The 23,051-nt window shown below is 41.9% G+C and overlaps 1 protein-coding gene across 1 annotated transcript in view; it reads left to right on the top strand.

Annotated features, from left to right (window-relative positions):
- The window catches only part of LOC138854326 (uncharacterized), a 45,725-nt gene that overhangs the window by 2,663 nt on the left and 20,011 nt on the right, over positions 1 to 23,051 (top strand). Inside the window, exons 2-4 of the mRNA XM_070096769.1 lie at positions 2,764 to 4,421; positions 11,273 to 11,375; positions 16,955 to 17,056. Of these exons, the coding sequence (XP_069952870.1) occupies positions 2,764 to 4,421; positions 11,273 to 11,375; positions 16,955 to 17,056 (1,863 nt within the window). The remainder of the gene's footprint in view (positions 1 to 2,763; positions 4,422 to 11,272; positions 11,376 to 16,954; positions 17,057 to 23,051) is intronic.

Genomic DNA, 23,051 nt, shown 5'->3' with positions numbered 1-23,051 from the left:
GTAAAATTGTGAGTAGTGAATTTAACGAAAGTGGATGTAAGCGATGTGGTGACTTTCTGATGCATGTATCCCCTTATTAACTTTAATGAACTAAAAGGGTTAAAACGAGAAAAATTGGGGGTTATGAGTGAAAATTGTGAGGTGTTGGTTGGAGTGTGAGGGTTTGGGAGGGTGGGTAAAAGGGTAGACAAGATTCAACCTGTGTGCGCGGTCATCACGTGACGTCACTGACATAGGGGTAAGCCGACAAGATTTAGCTTGTATGTGTGACGTCACTGACCGCCGAGTAAACACCCTTCTTAGTTCATTTAACTTAATGAGAGGAAGGTTTTAGTTCATTTTAAAATAATAAGGGGAAGATGTTTAGACCTGTAGTAAGCATGCCCCATAGGAGGAGTCTATTTTGAATGCTTACCCCCAGAGGGGGGATTCCAAAAACTTTGATCCGAGGAATTTCGAAAACCCCATAGGAGGGAATCCAAAAACTTGGTATTATCGAGAAAAATTTGAGGTTGGGGGGTGGGTGAAAGTGGGAGGGGTAATCCAAAAATTTGATCCAAGGTGATCATAAGAAATTCAAAACCCCCATAGGGGGGGGAATCCAAAAACTTGTATTATCGAGAAATTTTTGGGATTGGGGGGGGTGAAAGTGGGAGGGGGAACCTTAAAAATTTGATCTGAGGAGATGGAGTCATGGTATTGTCGAGAAAATTTGGGGTGAAAGTGGGAGGGGTAATCCAAAAATTTGATCCAAGGAGATGGAGAATTTCGAAAACCCCATAGGGGGGATCCAAAAAACTTGATCCGAGGAGATGGAGTCATGGTATTGTCGAGAAAATTTGGGGTGAAAGGCGGGGTACCCAAAAAAAACTTGATCCAAGGAGATGGAGACTTTCGAAACCCCCATAGGGGGGAATCCAAAAACTTGGTAATATCGAGAAATTGTTTGGGGATGGGGGTGAAAGGAGGGGTACCCAAAAAATTTGATCTGAGGAGATGGAGAATTTCGAAAAACCCCATATGGGGGAATCCAAAAACCTTGATCCGAGGAGATGGAGAGCACAAGAAAATGAAATTCAAAAAAAATTCGAAAAAAATCGGAAAAAATTCGAGGCGCGGGGGCGATCCGGACGACGCTGCAGAAGGCGCAGCAGAAGGAGCGGGGCTCGCGAAGGGCGCGGGCGGGCGCGCGGGCGGGGCGGGGCGCGCGGGCGGGCGCGCGGGCGGGGGTCGCGAAGGGCGCGGGCGGGCGCGCGGGCGCGCGGGCGCGCGGGGCGGGGGTCGCGAAGGGGGGGTCGTGGGTGGGGGTACTGGTTGGGGGGTCAAGGGTGAGGTAGTCTCGAGGGCGAGGTCATGGTCAAAACCGGAAGTAACACCTAGGTGTGAAAAGGTGACCCTCCAGCTGCTGGTCCTAGACCGGATACACCGCTCAGTGGAAGACCCTAAACCGGATACACCGCTCAGTGGAAGGCCCTATACCGGATACACCGCTCAGTGGAAGGCCCCTAAACCGGATACACCGCTCAGTGGAAAAATCGACTACTTGTATTCCCCATGTTCATCCCTTGTGCAAGTATTAGTGATACATTATAGTTGGTCTGAGTAGTATATAGCTGTGCCACCCCCTTGCTGGTCTGGCCTACAGTTGTGTATGGCTGTGTAACCAGGAATGGCATAGACATCTGTAGTATCAGGCTTTAGCCAGGTTTCAGTTAGTGTAATGATGGACATATTGGCATGCAAGGAATTTAGTAATGCTAGGAGGTCATCATAATGCTTGCTTAAAGATCTGATATTGTAGTTAAAGATAGTTATGTTGTTGTTGGCTCTGAGAAGTGCCTTTGATTGTTCTGCTGTGTAGTAATTACAGTAACTGTTTGATTCATTTAAGTCATTAAATAAGAGGTTGGTATCAGGATCAATGCTTGTAATCATAAGATTTGTAGTGAATCTATAGTTAGAATTAAGTAAAAAATAAAGTAAATATTCTAAAGCTAAAAAAAAATAGCACTTGAATTATTTAACAAATGTAAAAAATAATGAGCTAAGGTAGTTTTTTAAAGCTAAAATAAAGGAGACAATATAAAAGGGACTAAAATAATTTGTGGTGAACAAATAAAGTGATGATCAAATAATGGAGCTTGGGAATATGATAGTAGGTAGTACTTTAAAGGTAATTCTTTAAAGTTAGAATTATAATATAAAATTATAGTATAAAAGGGACTAATATAAGTTGTGGTGAACAATAAAGTGGTAATCAAATAAATGAGCTTTGGAGTATAATGGCAAAATAGTGAACTTATTAACTTTAGCACCTGAGAATAGCACCTTGATTAGTTTAACAATTGCGAATATATGATCTAAGGTAGTTATATGAAGCTAAAATAAAGGACAAAAAATATATAAGGGACTACAATTAAGTAATGGTAAACAAGTTAAATGGACAGATAGTCACTATGAGATAATATTGGTTTAGGAGTAAGATCTGATTTGTAATATTAAATAAGTTGAGCAGTTTATTGCACAATAAAAAGTAAAATAAAAAATGAGGTAGTTGGTACTAGCTAGCAAAAGATAGTTTTGGTACTTGCAAACATTGTTAACTTCTCACGGGTGGGGCCACTACAGCTGTGTGTGGACGTGGGTTGTGGCTCAGGGCAGAACACTAACAATGTTAACTTCTCACGGGTGGGGCCACTACAGCTGTGTGTGGACGTGGGTTGTGGCTCAGGGCAGAACACTAACATTGTTAACTTCTCACAGGTGGAGCCACTACAGCTGTGTGTGGACGTGGGTTGTGGCTCAGGGCAGAACACTAACATTGTTAACTTCTCACAGGTGGAACCACTACAGCTGTGTGTGGACGTGGGTTGTGGCTCAGGGCAGAACACTAACATTGTTAACTTCTCACAGGTGGAGCCACTACAGCTGTGTGTGGACGTGGGTTGTGGCTCAGGGCAGAACGCTAACATTGTTAACTTCTCACAGGTGGAGCCACTACAGCTGTGTGTGGACGTGGGTTGTGGCTCAGGGCAGAACACTAACATTGTTAACTTCTCACAGGTGGAGCCACTACAGCTGTGTGTGGACGTGGGTTGTGGCTCAGGGCAGAACACTAACATTGTTAACGTCTCACAGGTGAAGCCACTACAGCTGTGTGTGGACGTGGGTTGTGGCCCAGGGCAGAACACTAACATTGTTAACTTCTCACAGGTGGAGCCACTACAGCTGTGTGTGGACGTGGGTTGTGGCTCAGGGCAGAACACTAACATTGTTAACTTCTCACAGGTGGAGCCACTACAGCTGTGTGTGGACGTGGGTTGTGGCTCAGGACAGAACACTAACATTGTTAACTTCTCACAGGTGGAGCCATTACAGCTGTGTGTGGACGTGGGGTGGGGCTCAGGGCAGAACACTAACATTGTTAACGTCTCACAGGTGGAGCCACTACAGCTGTGTGTGGACGTGGGTTGTGGCTCAGGGCAGAACGCTAACATTGTTAACTTCTCACAGGTGGAGCCACTACAGCTGTGTGTGGACGTGGGTTGTGGCTCAGGGCAGAACACTAACATTGTTAACTTCTCACAGGTGGAGCCACTACAGCTGTGTGTGGACGTGGGTTGTGGCTCAGGGCAGAACACTAACATTGTTAACTTCTCACAGGTGGAGCCACTACAGCTGTGTGTGGACGTGGGTTGTGGCTCAGGGCAGAACGCTAACATTGTTAACTTCTCACAGGTGGAGCCACTACAGCTGTGTGTGGACGTGGGTTGTGGCTCAGGGCAGAACACTAACATTGTTAACTTCTCACAGGTGGAACCACTACAGCTGTGTGTGGACGTGGGTTGTGGCTCAGGGCAGAACACTAACATTGTTAACTTCTCACAGGTGGAGCCACTACAGCTGTGTGTGGACGTGGGTTGTGGCTCAGGGCAGAACACTAACATTGTTAACTTCTCACAGGTGGAACCACTACAGCTGTGTGTGGACGTGGGTTGTGGCTCAGGGCAGAACACTAACAATGTTAACTTCTCACAGGTGGAGCCACTACAGCTGTGTGTGGACGTGGGTTGTGGCTCAGGGCAGAACACTAACATTGTTAACTTCTCACAGGTGGAACCACTACAGCTGTGTGTGGACGTGGGTTGTGGCTCAGGGCAGAACACTAACATTGTTAACTTCTCACAGGTGGAACCACTACAGCTGTGTGTGGACGTGGGTTGTGGCTCAGGGCAGAACACTAACAATGTTAACTTCTCACAGGTGGAGCCACTACAGCTGTGTGTGGACGTGGGTTGTGGCTCAGGGCAGAACACTAACATGTACACCAACTACTTTCAGCAAGTTATTGGTGTTGATGTTAGTCAGGAACAGGTGCAACTTGCTACTAAGAGCTGTACACACCACAATGTCATCTTCAAGTTAGTATCTCTGATGTTGTATAGAAATGTCTATCATAGGTGTGCATATAAAATATGCTACTACTGCTGCTATCATTACTACTACTACTACTACTACTACTACTACTACTACTACTACTACTACTACTAATGAAGATTCTACTGCCATTACTACTACTACTCCCTTTTCTCCCCTCTTTTCTCCCAACCTACTTTCTGGTTTTCTTTTTTTTCTCTCTGTAGTGACTTGACAATAGACCAGGACGGACCGAAACGTCGTCATAAGTTTTCTTCTTTAAGTCAAGGTCACTTGTGTGTTGTAGTTGTGCTATTGTGTAGTGTTGTAGTCATGGTATTGTGTAGTGTTGTAGACATGGTATTATGTAGTGTTGTAGTCATGGTATTGTGTGTAGTGTTGTAGTCATGGTATTGTGTAGTGTTGTAGTCCTGGTATTGTGTAGTGTTGTAGTCATGGTATTGTGTAGTGTTGTAGTCATGGTTTTGTGTAGTGTTGTAGTCATGGTATTGTGTAGTGTTGTAGTCCTGGTATTGTGTAGTGTTGTAGTCATGGTATTATGTAGTGTTGTAGTCATGGTATTGTGTAGTGTTGTAGTCATAGTATTGTGTAGTGTTGTAGTCATGGTATTGTGTAGTGTTGTAGTCATGGTATTGTGTAGTGTTGTAGTCATGGTATTGTGTAGTGTTGTAGTCATAGTATTGTGTAGTGTTGTAGTCATGGTATTGTGTAGTGTTGTAGTCATGGTATTGTGTAGTGTTGCAGTCATGGTCATGATCACAGCGTCAACACTATGCAGTGCAAGGCACCTAGAAAACAAGTTGGAGCAAATACATGTATTTATTAGAGTAAAACTCCAAATTACAATGTCATTACCGTAAATCAATATTACCACACACAATATGTATAATAAAGCAGTAGATTATCAAACAATTGGCGTTAATCCTATTGGAGAAACGTTTCGCCACACAGTGGCTTCATCAGTCCAATACAAAGAGGAAGGCGTAAGGAGAGGAGGAGTATGAGGTAATCAGTCCCTCAGCCTGGAGTCGATGTGTTCAGTCCATCAATCTTGTAGAATGTACAGCATAGGGCCGTAGACGTGGCTTATATACTGTAGTGAGGTGAGGTGAAGCAGGCGGAGGCGGGGTCATAGTGGTACCATCCACTAGTCGAAGTAGGTCTTTGTCCAAAGGTTGAACAAGTGTTGAAGAATTCTTTGTAACAAGATCCCATGATGCTGCAGTGTCTGACGCTGACAGTTGTGATGAATGGTTTGAAAAACCGACAAGTTGTTCAACCTTTGGACGAAGACCTACTTCGACTAGTGGATGGTACCACTATGACCTCGCCTCCGCCTGCTTCACCTCACCTCACTACAGTATATAAGCCACGTCTACGGCCCTATGCTGTACATTCTACAAGATTGATGGACTGAACACGACTCCAGGCTGAGGGACTGATTACCTCATACTCCTCCTCTCCTTACGCCTTCCTCTTTGTATTGGACTGATGAAGCCACTGTGTGGCGGAACGTTTCCTGAATAAAGATTCCCATATGCTGCATAAGTGTCTCAATCTTCAACTTGTCGGTTTTTCAAACCATTCATCACAACTGTCAGACACTGCAGCATCATGGGATCTTGTTACAAAGAATTCTTCAACACTTGTTCAACCTTTGGACGAAGACCTACTTCGACTAGTGGATGGTACCACTATGACCTCGCCTCCGCCTGCTTCACCTCACCTCACTACAGTATATAAGCCACGTCTACGGCCCTATGCTGTACATTCTACAAGATTGATGGACTGAACACATCGACTCCAGGCTGAGGGACTGATTACCTCATACTCCTCCTCTCCTTATGCCTTCCTCTTTGTATTGGACTGATGAAGCCACTGTGTGGCGAAACGTTTCCTGAATAAAGATTCCCATATGCTGCATAAGTGTCTCAATCTTCAACTTGTCGGTTTTTCAAACCATTCATCATGAATAAAGTGAAGGCCTGTTTTCATAAAACAATTATAATCATCAATATATGGCAATGGGTCATATGTATTAAAATTAGGTAAATTAATGTCATCATTGCTAAAGAGTAACTGTGCCAAAGTGCATTTGTTACACACAAAGTGAATTCTGGCACCGTTGCTATAATTGTACATTCATCCATCATGCACCCACCCCTTACACATTTTACACTGTTTTTCATGCGTACTTTAGTACAGTGTATGTACCTGTTTGGTAGTGTTTGAGATAATAATGGCTGTATTGTCTCACATTGACCTATGTATGCATTACATATGGAGTTAAGGTTATCATTCCTAGCTACTAGACCGTCATTATCACTATCATTATCACTATTCAAGCTGGCACTGGACAAGCACCTAAAGTCAGTTCCTGATCAGCCGGGCTGTGGCTCGTACGTTGGTTTGCGTGCAGCCAGCAGCAACAGCCTGGTTGATCAGGCTCTGATCCACCAGGAGGCCTGGTCACAGACCGGGCCGCAGGGGCGTTGACCCCCGGAACTCTCTCCAGGTAAACTCCAGGTCATTTATCTGTCTGTTTTGCCTCTGCACAATAGTTTGAGGCCCTGGATTAATTTGGATATCACCACTTAAGAGTGCTACAATAAGAGTTGTGTGCCACTGTTTTTGTTTGGGTATGCGGTGTTGCCATACCTTGCGGTGATAGTGACATTTACTTTTCTGGTAGGATGGCAGCTGTTGGGCGCTGTTACTCCACCTTTTCCAGCCCCCATGACTGATTTCTTTCTTCATGGAATTGAAGAAGAAAGATAAATATAATTATGGCAGCCTGTACCCCCCTAATGCCTGCCATTTTCACTCTTTGCTCTTTTACTCATATACAATAATATTTATTTCTCTTTTCCAGTCACCTAGTACACCCTAGTATCTGCTTTAGCAATCACCACTGAATTACTAGTAAATTTTCTTCAAAACCCTCTTCACTGCCCACTTTTCCCTTAACTTCACACACCCCTTTCAGTTAACCCCTTATTACACACTCCCCTTCCCGCCTCACTTCACAGTCCGGTTTCACCTATTAACTTCTAACTCCTTTCCATTCTGGTAGACCAGAAAGGTTTAATCAATGGTTTTATCCTTCCAAATCCCCCTCAGTTCCATTTATCGGGGGTTGTGTCGTGTTGTTGACTCCTGACCTGGTCTGCTGACTCAGCCATTTTTAAAACACTGAGGGAAGTAAACGACACCTACAACCTGACTTTCCTTGAGTTTATAGATATATTTGGCGTTTTCTCCACTGATTCTCTCACTGTACACTGGTCAGCAGAATATAGGTCAGCTACTAAAACATTAACCTTGGCTGTTTAACTATTCACTTCTTTCCCACGAGTGGCACTGAGGGATAACCGTCCTATAACCTTGGAGTTTTGTATTGTTGATTTGACGATGTCTCCTGTGTTTCCCTCTCTTAATTAACTAAATCTCTTAATTAACTAAAGGTATATTCCGATACTGTATACAATATTAAACAAATATTAGATAAAACTGGCTGGCACCTGCTTGCTAAAGTGGGGAATGTGACCTGACCCAGGGTCTGCTCTTACGTCTCACTGTTGTTGAGACTGACTTGCCCTGCCTTAGTATACCTGGAGTTTACCTGGAGAGAGTTCCGGGGGTCAACGCCCCCGCGGCCCGGTCTGTGACCAGGCCTCCTTAGGTTAGTGTCCCAGGATGCGACCCACACCAGTCGACTGACACCCAGGTACCCATTTTACTGATGGGGAACATAGACAACAGGTGGAAAGAAACACGTCCAATGTTTCTACTCTGGCTGGGAATCGAACCCAGGCCCTCGCCGTGTGCCCAAACTTTTTCAGCTTGTTACCCAATTTAACATGCCACATAAAGCATGTTACCCCTTTCACAAAATGTTGTTATTATTGATATATATGGCTAAACGTGAACATATACAGCCTCGCATACTCTGCTAATCCTAGCAAAACCATTGAAAACGTAAGAACCACACATACATTATATATAAAATTAGTAATAGCTACAAATTCACAGTAACAGTGGGTAAATACTAACTATATACTGCACAGGGCAGTACACATACATACCAGCTTATGTCTACCTCGGCTGTTGCTCACAGATAAACTGACAGTGTGAAATAGAGGCAGCCTCAGGAAGTGAGTGACGCGTACTGGACAGGTCGATCTGGGCTACTGAGTGACTTTTGTCCTGAAGCATACTTGTCAAAATACTTTTGGGTTTCCACACACTTAGCTATATATTTCTTCTTTTCTAATACTGTATATTAGTTTTTGATGTTTATTGTTATTTGGTTTAACTTTATTACTTATAATAGGTTTACTTTACAACTTTATATACTAAGACAAAGTTAACAATAATCCTCATACCGGGTACCGCATTGTTTTCTTGATTTTCAGAATTCATAACTTTTTTTCTGTCACCCCTCCATTACCCCCCAAAAATGGTTAAATTACCCCCAGGGGGTAATTTACCCCCAGTTTGGGAACCACTGCAGTAACATAAAAGAGGGCCCATCGAACACTCTAGAAAAATCTATGTCGTTCATTAAGGTTTGTTTTCAGTCACTCATTTGACTGTCTTAGCAACAGTGAATTATTGTTATTAAGCGGATGGGCAGCAGTACATTATCTCGTCCTACTCTCCCACAACACACACAGACATACCAACGTCCTCACACTCAGTGACAACCATTAACCTTGACCACAATGATATAAGAGGACAAACATTGGGGCTTCCCATGCTGACCCTGGCGACACTCCACCACAACCCCTGTGACTCACTGCGTGTTTTCCTTCACTACCACCTCTTAGCTATTAAAAAAAATGGTTATAATCGTACCCATAATTTTTAAAGGAAACGGACCGGTAAGCCAGCGGAAGGCTGGCATACCGGTTATTTACTGTTATTTAATGGGAAGCTAAGTGCCTCCCAGTAAATAACATGAGATATTTGGCACCTAGTCATTCTGTGGCAACTTGGGGTTGCAACACATGAGAGTCTGTAAGTCTAAGGTCGTCTTCAAACACAAAACAGTTACAGCCCCTGACGGGTAATAAACACTTGGTGAGTCCGGCCTTCACTATCATATATACTACCGGTTGAAGTTTTCCTCGTAAGGATGATACACGACCTCTTCATCTACAAGTGGGGCTGCAGTTGTAGCTAGCGCACTCAGCTCACACACTGAGGTCCGTGGTTCGATCCTTGGTATGGGTGGAAACATCAGGGGGTGTTTTCTTAATGCACCTACTGTCCCTGTCCCCTGAATGTTATAGGAATGCAATTAGAAGTCTGAGTAGATCTGTAGCCCGTAGATAAATATGTTTATGGAGCAACTTGCAATGCGATCAGACTAACTGTTGTAGTGGCCAGGCTTAGGCTTGGTTACAAGTACTTCTGGCAGTTTGGCAGACACACAGATGATGATCAAACTAAATACAAATTATGTGGTCAAACATATGGTCACTGTTGAACACTATGTGCTTAACTGTTCACTTGAAGAATATAGAGATACACAATATAATAACCTGTGACATGTCAAGATATCATATTAATGAAAATGAGATACCAGATATACTAAGCAAATTTCCTAAATTTGCTTGTAACAGATAAGTGAACTGTAGATATAAATCTAAATGGACACCTGTTAACCCTTGTGGAGCCTAGTTCCTAGACCTTTTGTGTATCCATATGCTCTCGCGCTACCGTCCACAGGATGGATATGGGGTGCACAATAAACTAGCCACCTCGGTGGGAAAATCTAAAAAATCTACCTAGCAGTAAATAAATAGGTACCTGGGTGTTAGCCGGCTTGTGTGGGTCGCATCCTGGGGACAAAATTAATCTAATTTGCCCGAAATGCTCTGCAAAACAGGGATTTTCTGTATAGTATTTTATTGATGTCATCTAGGTCTGTATACCTTATATATGTGCTTTTATAAAAAAGATTTATTATTATTATTATTATTATTATTATTATTGTTCCTTATCTCTCAGGAAAGCGTGTGGAAAACACTGTATATTTTCCCAAAATACACTGTATTTTGTATGTAAATTGATGGAATATATTGTCGGTAATAAAAATTAATTTGTAAATAAATAAAGAACCAGTGAAATGGGTGAGCGTCGCTGGGGAAGAGTCGCCATTGTTTTGAATTGACCGAGACAAACGTTAGTGAAAATCAGAAGAATTTTCGTCGCTCTAGAGGTTATATTGGGCTTAAAACCTCTCAAATAGGAGCCAAAATTGTTGGAATTGCAGTCTTGCAGAACGTGAGAATTAGGCGACTGGACAGGACTCCGTAATTAGAAACAGGATATTACCACAGCTGAGTGATGTCTATATTTATGTTGAAATTCTGGCCAGTATTTTCTTCATAATTTAGGCAGGTGGTTTTGTGTTTGACACACCGTAATCTCCAGATTAATTGGTGAATGGTATTAAGATAAATTCTCCTTCAATGTATATGTATTAATTTTTTAAATTTAATATACAGTCCACATATTTATATTAATGTTTTACCAGAATTCCTGGTGATGTATATTTCATTTGAAATTAATATAGGTCCACAGTGACTTGTGGAGAGATAGATTGTAGTAGGTATCGAAGAGGGACATTTTTTTGCGACCTAATTGTCCTAAAATTCCTACTTGTCTCTGTAACTTTGATAAAGAATAATTATCTTTGTTACCATTCACTGGTATGTATCTTATGAGTTACATCCAGGTAAATTTAATTTTTCATAAAGCGTTAATTATTTATTCAATCCTTATTTTGTAACAGTATGAAAAATATTGATGACTTTATTTTTCACAGACATGGATTAGCCGAGCACCTGCCAGTGGAGGATGAGTCAGTTGAGTTGCTCACTTGCTGTGCTTCTGTTCACTGGTTTAATATGGAGACTTTCTATAAAGAGGTACAACAATTTAAATTTACAAATTATTATTAAATTTCAGAAGGATACGTGTTGGAGTAGAGTCATGAATTATATCATGAGGTGTCCCGTAGCTCGATTGCTAACGCATTCAGCTCACACATTGAGGTCCGTGGTTCGATCCCCGGTATGGGTGGAAACATTAGATACCCGTTGTCCCTGATCACCTAGCAATAAAATAGGTACCTGGGTGTTAGGCGACTGGTGTGGGTCGCATCCTGGGGACAAACTTGACCTAATTTGCCCAAATGCTCTGCATAACAAGGGGTCCCGTGGCCTGGTGGCAAAAGCTCCTGCTTCACACGGTGAGGCTCCGGGTTCGATTCCCGGCGAAGGAGTGGAAACATTAGACGTGTTTTTTTTTCACCGGTTGTCTATGTTCACCCATCACTCAAACGGGTACCTGGGTGTTTGTCGACTGGTGTGGGTCGCATCCTGGGACAAAACTGACCTAAGTTGCCCGAAATGCTCAGCATAACAAGTAGCTTTTTATACAGTAGTATGTCATTGATATGTCACCTAGGCCTGTATACCTTGTACATGTACTTGTAGAAATAAAGATTATTATTATTATTATTACAGAGATCCCAGGTATTAAAATTAAGTGAATCTCTTGCATAGTATCATATTTAACTATGTTGTGGAATGAGAGGCAGCCTCCGTCCCAAATAATCCTGGCCTTTGTACTGTAGTAGGTTCGCCGGTCTCGTCCAGGCTCGGGTCTTCTCCAGATGGTGACCCGGCGAGCCCCGGCCTCTTGTACACCAAAACTACGAAGATGCAGAGAATCGGCAGCTCAGCTCCTTCACGACACTGCAGTTGCAATACCTTCAAGAAGCTCAGGAGCTGGATTTTAACCCAGTCAGATTTTATGCAGATTTGGAGTCGGTTGAGTGAAGTGTGGTAAAGATTCATTGAAGGTCCCTTAGATGCTCACCAGAGCTTGTTGACTTGTGACTACCTGCCTGTTTACCTGTCAGGCGTTCCGGGGGTCAACGCCCCCTCTGTTCTGTCTATGACCAAGCCTCGTGACTAAGTTGTTGTCTCGTGACTTGGTGTCTTGTGACTTAGTTGGTGTCTCGTGACTTAGTTGGTGTCTCGTGACTAGGTTGTTGTCTCGTGGCTTGGTGTCTCGTGACTTAGTTGGTGTCTCGTGACTAGGTTGTCTCGTGACTTAGTTGGTGTCTCGTGGCTAAGTTGGTGTCTCGTGACTTGGTTCGTGTCTCGTGAGTAAGTTGGTGTCTCGTGACATAGATGGTGTCTTGTGACATAGATGGCGTGTTACAAAAAACGCGATTTCTAAAATGCTTAGAGATCTCCACTGAATACTAAAAAGGACTGCCCTGCTAGCATCCAACCTGTTACTGGGTTTTCGTAACAAGTAGTCAGTGTCCTGGTCCAATTATCCATTAGAATTCAATAAGAATTATTAGTGCTTCAGGATTACAACTGGTAGGCTACTAACTAGAGAAATTAAAATTTAATAAATTTATTAATAACAGTCTAGAGGTATATTATCAAAGTAAATTAAATTAATAATAATCACAGTAATCAAAATAATATTAATCACTTCTCTCGTGTACAGTATTATTGTGCTGAAAGCACATATCACATTTATAACTTAAGTACCGTCTGGTACATTAACATTTAATAATACAATATACAAATAAGTTTGTGTGTATGTGTAAGTGCTCTTAAGTAGTTCGCTATGTCTCACGACTCGACTAGACTTAAACAAGTGACTGACAAAGTCCTCAAATAAGCTAACTTCTTGACCAACTTGCAATCACAACAGTCTGCTTGAACAATAAATAGAATGCTAAGCCCAATAGCAATATAACAAGCAAAAGTGACACAGAATCAGGAACAAGGAGATAATATAATGACACTAAGTAGGGACCATCTGCAGATCCTCCACAAAAGTCACAAAACTCCCATATTACTGAATCTAAGTTCAGCATTAGAAAATCCCCAACTGTGACAGTACACAGATACCAGTACAAATTAGGTCAGAAGCTACAGCTCAGAACCTGAGTTGCTCAGAGTGTCTATGCGACACACAACCTCAGTACAACATCGAAAATCACTAAGTCTAGACAGTGTTCTGTGAACAGAGTTCTATAGAACCAACAAGAAAGCTACAGAGACGATCTTCCAACATGGGCCAATAAGGGAGAGTTAGGCACGTCTTGTCAGAAATATGTCCAACCACCAAGAGAGTTTAGCCCAGACTGACTACTTCAGGCGAGGTGTGATCACCCCCCCCCTCTATCACGTGATTGCTCTGTGGACAGTTGCTGACCAGCAACAATGAGAAGCCGGCAGAGTAACGAGCCACAAGCGATAATTACAGTAGTTAGACAATCAGGACTTGAACTATGAGCACATAAAATTATATGAATGTTACATCCTACCTAACAAAAGTAACTAAGTCAAATAATATAAAGCAATACATTTACAATTTAGCTATTATCGCAAATATAAGCAATATAAAATTATATGAAAAGGTAATATACATTATGTACATATAATATACATCATATACATTGTGACCCATTCAGGGGTTGCAACATGGTGTCTTGTGACTTAGTTGGTGTCTCGTGACGTGGTTAGTGTCTCGTGACTAAGTTGGTGTTTCATGACTAGGTTATTATCACGTGACTAAGTTGGTGTCTCGTGACTTAGTTGGTGTCTTGTGACTAAGCTGTGTCTCGTGAGTTAGTTTGTGTCTCGTGATGGAGTTGGTGTCTCATGACTAAGTTGGTGGCTCGTGACTTAGTTGGTGCCTCGTGACATAGATGGTGTCTCGTGATATAGAAGGTGTCTCGTGACATAGATGGTGCCTTGTGTCACACCTGGAGGGCATTCCGGGGATCAACGCCCCCACGTGTGTATCAGATAATCTGGCATTCTTGAGGAGCTCAATGATTCTTCGTCTTCTCCTGTAGAGGGAGCGTCTCTCTCTCTCTCCAGTTTACTTCTTCTTTTGTCTTATAGGAATATACCTTGAATATACTTCAGCTATCAGGAGAGTGATCTTTTCGAGGCTCTGGTTAGGGTCCATGTAATTTAAGATATCCTCCCAGCATGTTTCATTTAGGGCATAGTTTACCTGATCCCAGATGATGTTCTTGTTGATGAAGTTGAATTTGGTAAAGGTACCCTCACAGCTGTATGCATCTTGCCAATCAGGACTCCTGTGCATTCAAGTTTGGACTTCGATTAGATTGTGATCATAATTTGTTGTTTTTTATATTGTTATATTCCTTACCAGGTCCTCATTAATTGTGAAAATAAGGTCCAGTGTGTTCTCCAGTCTTGTTGGCTCCACTATCTGCTGACTTAGGGTGTGTTTGTTGCAGAAATTCAGCAGCTCCAGTGTATGTGACTTTTTATCTGAGCTACCCCCAGGGATTATTTCTGCTACAACATTATTTGCTATATTCTTCCATTTTGTATGTCTTAGATTGAAGTCACCAAGCAGGAAGATGTTTGGGGATGGGGCTGGAAAGTTTTCCAGACAGGAGTCAGTTTTTGACAGTTGTTCTTTGAACTGTTGGGAAGTTGCATCCGGTGGCTTATATACAAGCACAATGACTAAGTTTTGGTTCTCGATTTTTATTGTCAGAATTTGAACTACATTTGTGGTGTTCAGTATCTCTGTGTAAATGAGAGATTCTTTGACATACAGCCAACCCTCCCTTATTGCCTGTTCTTTCTGTCGCATCTGAAAAGGTTGTATCCAGGTATCCATATTTCACTGTTAAAGTAATCTTTTGCGTGGGTCTCTGTGAAGGCTGCAAACATTGCATTTAACTCCCCTAGAAATCCACTAATGAAAGGTATTTTGTTTGTGGATGGCTTAAGGCCCTGTATATTAGCAAATATAAATGAGGTTGTGTTGCATGTTTGTTGGGGGGATTTTGTTGTTGGCATCAGTAGCTGTGAGCCCGGAGGGGCCACTGGCTGTGCCTCCAGTCCAACAAGGCTCCAAGGTGGTGGACTATTTTGGTTATCTCTTTCCATTTTCTTTCTTCGTTTCCTACCACTAAAAAATCACTTGGGGTGTTGTCATAGCTACCATAGCTACTATGATGTGTTGTATGGGGTGTGTGCCTCCTGGTCCCTTTTAGATGGTATGCAGTGCAATTGGTATTGTAACATTGTTTTTCAAGGGCTGAAGACTGACACATCTCAGGGTGGAAGTATATGCAAGAGGTAGAACGACACACTCCCTTAGACAGGAGGTCGCGGCATTTTTTGGGATGCTCAAAGTTGCATGCCCCATTCGTTTTCCCTGATATTCCGTGTTTACAGATGCCCCAAACATAGAATTTGCACCAATTTGTTTTTGGCTGGGCACAATTCGTGCTGGATGTATTCCTAATTTGTGCCGGCCCTAGAGCTGCACTACAGTCCTCCATAGCCAAACCAGAGACACCAACATTTTTCCTGGAAGAGGACTCCCCGACTACATCTGTACTAGAGGCTATGATTGTGATGGCTGCAGAAGAGTCTACCCCAGAAGAGGGCTCCACTACTACATCTGTACTAGGAGCTATGGCGTTGGAGGAGTCTTTAACTGAATCCAGATTTTCACAATGGCTGGGGGCTGGATCTGGGTCAGCCCTAGGGCTGGGGACTGAACTAGCTGTTGTTTTTGTTTCATGTGTTTTTTCCAGTGGGTATCTGCTTATTTTTGGGTCAGTTGTTGTAGACTGGGCATTCTGTGTGTTAGACTTTACTCCTCTCCTATTTTCCCATGCTCTATATATTCCAGGTAGACAATTCAATAGTTCCTCCTTTTTTGTGTATTTATTGTTTATTAACCTCCTGAGTGCTTTCCTGATATCTGTCCATAGTTCCACATCCCTGTTGCAGATCCAGAAACACCTATCTAGATAGCTGTCATTTTTGGTTGCAGTGTTTATTCTTGCACAGGTAACATGATGTTTTGAAAAGCAAAGGTTGCATGTGATTCTAGATTTTTCCCATAGATGGTGTCTTGTGACTAAGTTGATGTCTTGTGACTTGGTTAGTGTCTCATGACTTTGTTGGTGTCTCGTGACTTGCTTGGTGTCACATGACTTGGTTGGTGTATCGTGATTTGGTGTCTCGTGACAGTGTCTCATGACTTAGTTGGTGTCTTGTGACTTGGTTGGTGTCGTAACTTGGTGTTACAACACCAACATCACCACCAGTCGGCCATCTGGTGAGCTACTGTAGGTATGCCGCACACATCTCCACTCATCGAAATTTACGACACTTGTTGCCCTCGATGATCATATCTTTCCTCTGTGCTTCAGCTCAGAGGATGTCGAATTTTGCATAGTTCAGAAATAAAAAAAATAATGTATAGCTGATTATGTGAATTTTGTTAATATAGAGAATCAACACCAAGACAAACCTTTTAGTTTACAGTCTCATCTTCACCTGTCAAATTTCCATTAATAACGAAAAGGCTCACAAACTTGTGTCTGGCTCATGCTCATTGCATCACCACCTGAATCTTACGTTTGTTTTTTTCTGTCACTAATGTAAAGTATTATTGTTGTTGGCAGGTAGAACGAGTGCTGAAGCCGGGGGGAGTTTTTGCCTGCTATTGTTATTTTGGCTGTGACCCTATTTATAATGGCAAAAGCTATTTGTCAACTTACGACGAGGTAATGACAGTGTTGTGTTTTAGTTGTACAAGTAATTTTGAGTTTCAGCTTTGTATTCATTGGGCTATTTGATTGTTTTCTGGCCTATTATTTAAAGTGTTTATTTTATCCTTGAAGCTGGATGTGCTGGAGGGTCACTACTGTCCCCTTAAGTGGGCAATGTTGATTCCTGGTCAGTGTTAACACACTCCAAGGATGAAACGTTCACTGTTTCTATTTTAAATAACGAAAATATTTCTTGTCAGAATTTTGTCCATGTATGACCCTGAGAGGTAGTGCTTTTTCATGAAGAACATACAATGGCGTGCAAAGTCATCAAGTTGCTCCAACAATACAAAGTCACAGATCTTAATCCAGTCGATAATGAAGCTCATCCACTCAAATTTAGAAAGTACATATCCACAAGTATGTCAAGGAAAATGGACATGAATATATACCCCGAGGACACCTTTATTGAAGACGTTTTATTCCTGGAACCTTAATTGGTTCAAATACATGAGTAGTATTAGGGTGTCCGGAGAGAGTAGTAGCAGTATTGGTAGTCGAGTGTAGGTCTCCGAAAGTGAAAAAGAATTTATCCTGTTGCTGTCATGTGGCAGCCTCATAATACTGTGTTAAGATGATATGAGCAGAGGTTGTGGAAGTGTTATAACTGCCAGCTCTTTAAATGGTGTTGGAGGTGGCGATGACTTCAAGTTACTGGTAGCACCTCAAATCTGGCTCTCTGTAGGATTAATTTAGCATGTTTCTAGTGTAGGAAATGTTGCTAGTATCATCCCTGTTGCAAGCGCCCGTGTGTTCATAATTCTTGATAAATCTCTCCTAGTTTTCCTTACGTAAAAATTGTACTGCCCACAAGAAACGCTATTTTTTTTTTTTTTTTTTTTTTTTTTTTTTTTTTTTTTTTTTTTTTTTAGCGGGAACAATATATGGGGACTTTTCTTGGCGAGGTCACCGATTGAAGAGCGACAGTAGGGGCGACTTAGACATTACTTCAGGTAAGAGCCCGTGTGCTCCGTGTAGCTCAATAAATTTTTGGTTACATCTAGAGGTAGTAGGTTGGTAGACAGCAACCACCCAGGGAAGTACTACCGTCCTGCCAGATGACTGTGAAACAAAAACCTGTAACTGTTTTGCATGATGGTAGGATTGCTGGTTTTCTTTTTCTGTCTCATAAACACGCTAGATAACAGGGATATCTTGCTACTCCTACTTACACTTTGGTCACACTTCACAGACACGCACATGCATATATATATATACATACATCTAGGTTTTTCTCCTTATTCTAAATAGCTCTTGTTCTTTTTTATTTCTTCTATTGTCCATGGGGAAGTGGAAAAGAATCTTTCCTCCGTAAGCCATGCGTGTCGTATGAGGCGACTAAAATGCCGGGAGCAATGGGCTAGTAACCCCTTCTCCTGTATACATTTACTAAAAAAGAGAAGAAGAAAAACTTTATAAAACTGGGTTGTTTAAATGTGCGTGGATGTAGTGCGGATGACAAGAAACAGATGATTGCTGATGTTATGAATGAAAAGAAGTTGGAAGTCCTGGCTCTAAGCGAAACAAAGCTGAAGGGGGTAGGAGAGTTTCAGTGGGGGGAAATAAATGGGATTAAATCTGGAGTATCTGAGAGAGTTAGAGCAAAGGAAGGGGTAGCAGTAATGTTAAATGATCAGTTATGGAAGGAGAAAAGAGAATATGAATGTGTAAATTCGAGAATTATGTGGATTAAAGTAAAGGTTGGATGCGAGAAGTGGGTCATAATAAGCGTGTATGCACCTGGAGAAGAGAGGAATGTAGAGGAGAGAGAGAGATTTTGGGAGATGTTAAGTGAATGTATAGGAGCCTTTGAACCAAGTGAGAGAGTAATTGTGGTAGGGGACCTGAATGCTAAAGTAGGAGAAACTTTTAGAGAGGGTGTGGTAGGTAAGTTTGGGGTGCCAGGTGTAAATGATAATGGGAGCCCTTTGATTGAACTTTGTATAGAAAGGGGTTTAGTTATAGGTAATACATATTTTAAGAAAAAGAGGATAAATAAGTATACAAGATATGATGTAGGGCGAAATGACAGTAGTTTGTTGGATTATGTATTAGTAGATAAAAGACTGTTGAGTAGACTTCAGGATGTACATGTTTATCGAGGGGCCACAGATATATCAGATCACTTTCTAGTTGTAGCTACACTGAGAGTAAAAGGTAGATGGGATACAAGGAGAATAGAAGCATCAGGGAAGAGAGAGGTGAAGGTTTATAAACTAAAAGAGGAGGCAGTTAGGGTAAGATATAAACAGCTATTGGAGGATAGATGGGCTAATGAGAGCATAGGCAATGGGGTCGAAGAGGAATGGGGTAGGTTTAAAAATGTAGTGTTAGAGTGTTCAGCAGAAGTTTGTGGTTACAGGAAAGTGGGTGCAGGAGGGAAGAGGAGCGATTGGTGGAATGATGATGTAAAGAGAGTAGTAAGGGAGAAAAAGTTAGCATATGAGAAGTTTTTACAAAGTAGAAGTGATGCAAGGAGGGAAGAGTATATGGAGAAAAAGAGAGAGGTTAAGAGAGTGGTGAAGCAATGTAAAAAGAGAGCAAATGAGAGAGTGGGTGAGCTGTTATCAACAAATTTTGTTGAAAATAAGAAAAAGTTTTGGAGTGAGATTAACAAGTTAAGGAAGCCTAGAGAACAAATGGATTTGTCAGTTAAAAATAGGAGAGGAGAGTTATTAAATGGAGAGTTAGAGGTATTGGGAAGATGGAGGGAATATTTTGAGGAATTGTTAAATGTTGATGAAGATAGAGAAGCTGTGATTTCGTGTATAGGGCAAGGAGGAATAACATCTTGTAGGAGTGAGGAAGAGCCAGTTGTGAGTGTGGGGGAAGTTCGTGAGGCAGTAGGTAAAATGAAAGGGGGTAAGGCAGCCGGGATTGATGGGATAAAGATAGAAATGTTAAAAGCAGGTGGGGATATAGTTTTGGAGTGGTTGGTGCAATTATTTAATAAATGTATGGAAGAGGGTAAGGTACCTAGGGATTGGCAGAGAGCATGCATAGTTCCTTTGTATAAAGGCAAAGGGGATAAAAGAGAGTGCAAAAATTATAGGGGGATAAGTCTGTTGAGTGTACCTGGTAAAGTGTATGGTAGAGTTATAATTGAAAGAATTAAGAGTAAGACGGAGAATAGGATAGCAGATGAACAAGGAGGCTTTAGGAAAGGTAGGGGGTGTGTGGACCAGGTGTTTACAGTGAAACATATAAGTGAACAGTATTTAGATAAGGCTAAAGAGGTCTTTGTGGCATTTATGGATTTGGAAAAGGCGTATGACAGGGTGGATAGGGGGGCAATGTGGCAGATGTTGCAAGTGTATGGTGTAGGAGGTAGGTTACTGAAAGCAGTGAAGAGTTTTTACGAGGATAGTGAGGCTCAAGTTAGAGTATGTAGAAAAGAGGGAAATTTTTTCCCAGTAAAAGTAGGCCTTAGACAAGGATGTGTGATGTCACCGTGGTTGTTTAATATATTTATAGATGGGGTTGTAAGAGAAGTAAATGCGAGGGTCTTGGCAAGAGGCGTGGAGTTAAAAGATAAAGAATCACACACAGGGTGGGAGTTGTCACAGCTGCTCTTTGCTGATGACACTGTGCTCTTGGGAGATTCTGAAGAGAAGCTGCAGAGATTGGTGGATGAATTTGGTAGGGTGTGCAAAAGAAGAAAATTAAAGGTGAATACAGGAAAGAGTAAGGTTATGAGGATAACAAAAAGATTAGGTGATGAAAGATTGAATATCAGATTGGAGGGAGAGAGTATGGAGGAGGTGAACGTATTCAGATATTTGGGAGTGGACGTGTCAGCGGATGGGTCTATGAAAGATGAGGTGAATCATAGAATTGATGAGGGAAAAAGAGTGAGTGGTGCACTTAGGAGTCTGTGGAGACAGAGAACTTTGTCCTTGGAGGCAAAGAGGGGAATGTATGAGAGTATAGTTTTACCAACGCTCTTATATGGGTGTGAAGCATGGGTGATGAATGTTGCAGCGAGGAGAAGGCTGGAGGCAGTGGAGATGTCATGTCTGAGGGCAATGTGTGGTGTGAATATAATGCAGAGAATTCGTAGTTTGGAAGTTAGGAGGAGGTGCGGGATTACCAAAACTGTTGTCCAGAGGGCTGAGGAAGGGTTGTTGAGGTGGTTCGGACATGTAGAGAGAATGGAGCGAAACAGAATAACTTTAAGAGTGTATCAGTCTGTAGTGGAAGGAAGGCGGGGTAGGGGTCGGCCTAGGAAGGGTTGGAGGGAGGGGGTAAAGGAGGTTTTGTGTGCGAGGGGCTTGGACTTCCAGCAGGCATGCGTGAGCGTGTTTGATAGGAGTGAATGGAGACAAATGGTTTTTAATACTTGACGTGCTGTTGGAGTGTGAGCAAAGTAACATTTATGAAGGGATTCAGGGAAACCGGCAGGCCGGACTTGAGTCCTGGAGATGGGAAGTACAGTGCCTGCACTCTGAAGGAGGGGTGTTAATGTTGCAGTTTAACTGTAGTGTAACGCACCCTTCTGGCAAGACAGTGATGGAGTGAATGATGGTGAAAGTTTTTCTTTTTCGGGCCACCCTGCCTTGGTGGGAATCGGCCAGTGTGATAATAAAAAAAAAAAATCTAGCAGTCTGTGGATTGTGCAGTGGTTTGAGCTTTGTCTGGATTCCCCTATAAAAGGGGAAGTGAAGACAAATACTTAATGAGTGTAGTTTCATTTTTTCCAAGAAATCAGAACTTGAAATATGCAGAGCCTTCAGGAATAATTCTATGACCACTCCGCTTTGGTGCGAGAGTCTTAGTGTGAGAACGACTTTGTTCATAGGCTTCTTATAAACTTTAAAGGAAGTGTCTGAAAAGGAAAACTTACGTTTACCTGAGTTCGAGTGTAAACTTTATTGGCTCTATGTTGTTATTATGTAGGACCTCGTGTATGTGTATACATCTGGGGTAGAAAACTTGGATATCGTCAATATACTGGAGCCATGTGATGATATCCGAGACTGTGCCTGAAGGACACAGCTTAAAGGGCTACTCATGGCCGTGCCAAAAGATTGTTTAGAGAACTTGTCTTCAATGCGAAAGGAGTTGAAGCTGACTCGTAGGTCCGCCAGTGCTATGTTATCAAGGCAGAGGAAAGGAAGGTTGTGTTCATCAGTGAGCTTTCTGTGGAGATTATCAAAGTGGAGTTAATGGTAATATTAGTAAAGAAGGAAGAAACAAAGGATAGCATGCGTCTGTTCCTCATGTTGATGTAGAATGAGAGGAAATATCACGTAGAACGAGAGGAAATATCACGTCGTAGAGCGAGAGGAAATACATATGGATGATGGGCATAAACAAAAAAGATATAAATACAGCGCTGAGAATATCGAATCAAGTAAGAACCAGGAATAAAGGATTTGAGTTAGATGTTGCACATGTGTCTTAATGATCAGCTTGAGTACCAGGCCTCAGTCACCCCTCAGTCCGTAAGACAAGTAAGAAGTAGAAGCATAACACCAGTATCTCCCTACCTAGCAAGACTGCTACCAACAGCAAAGTTATACCGGGACTGAAAAAATATGAATACTTCTATACCAAGCACTTTAAAAGACACTCTGACCGCGGGTTTAATCCCGGCCGGTGTATGTTTTTTTTTTTTCCACTTTAAAAGCTCTAACCAGCAATCATTCTCTTTAAACCAAAAATTCAAGGATTTAAAATATTGTCGGTAATTCTTCCAGTATTAATATTGTCTATATATTGTTGGTCATACAGCTGGAAGAGAATGTGGTAGAATTAAGTAGTGAAATACGATAAAGGTACATAGAGAGAAATATGGAAAAAAATTCACTGGCCATTGATTTTTTTTTTTTCATATTTCTCTCGAATTTGTTGCAACAAAGAATTTACGGGTTTAGTGTGCAACACTTGAAATAAAGATACATGTACAGCACTTGCAATAAAGATACCCAAGTGTTGTACATGTGTCTTA

Source organism: Cherax quadricarinatus, chromosome 55, assembly GCF_038502225.1.
Source record: "Cherax quadricarinatus isolate ZL_2023a chromosome 55, ASM3850222v1, whole genome shotgun sequence".
In the NCBI taxonomy this organism is placed as follows: domain Eukaryota; kingdom Metazoa; phylum Arthropoda; class Malacostraca; order Decapoda; family Parastacidae; genus Cherax; species Cherax quadricarinatus.
The sequence above is the reverse complement of the archived record's forward strand: the minus strand, read 5'-3'. Positions and strand labels throughout refer to the sequence as shown.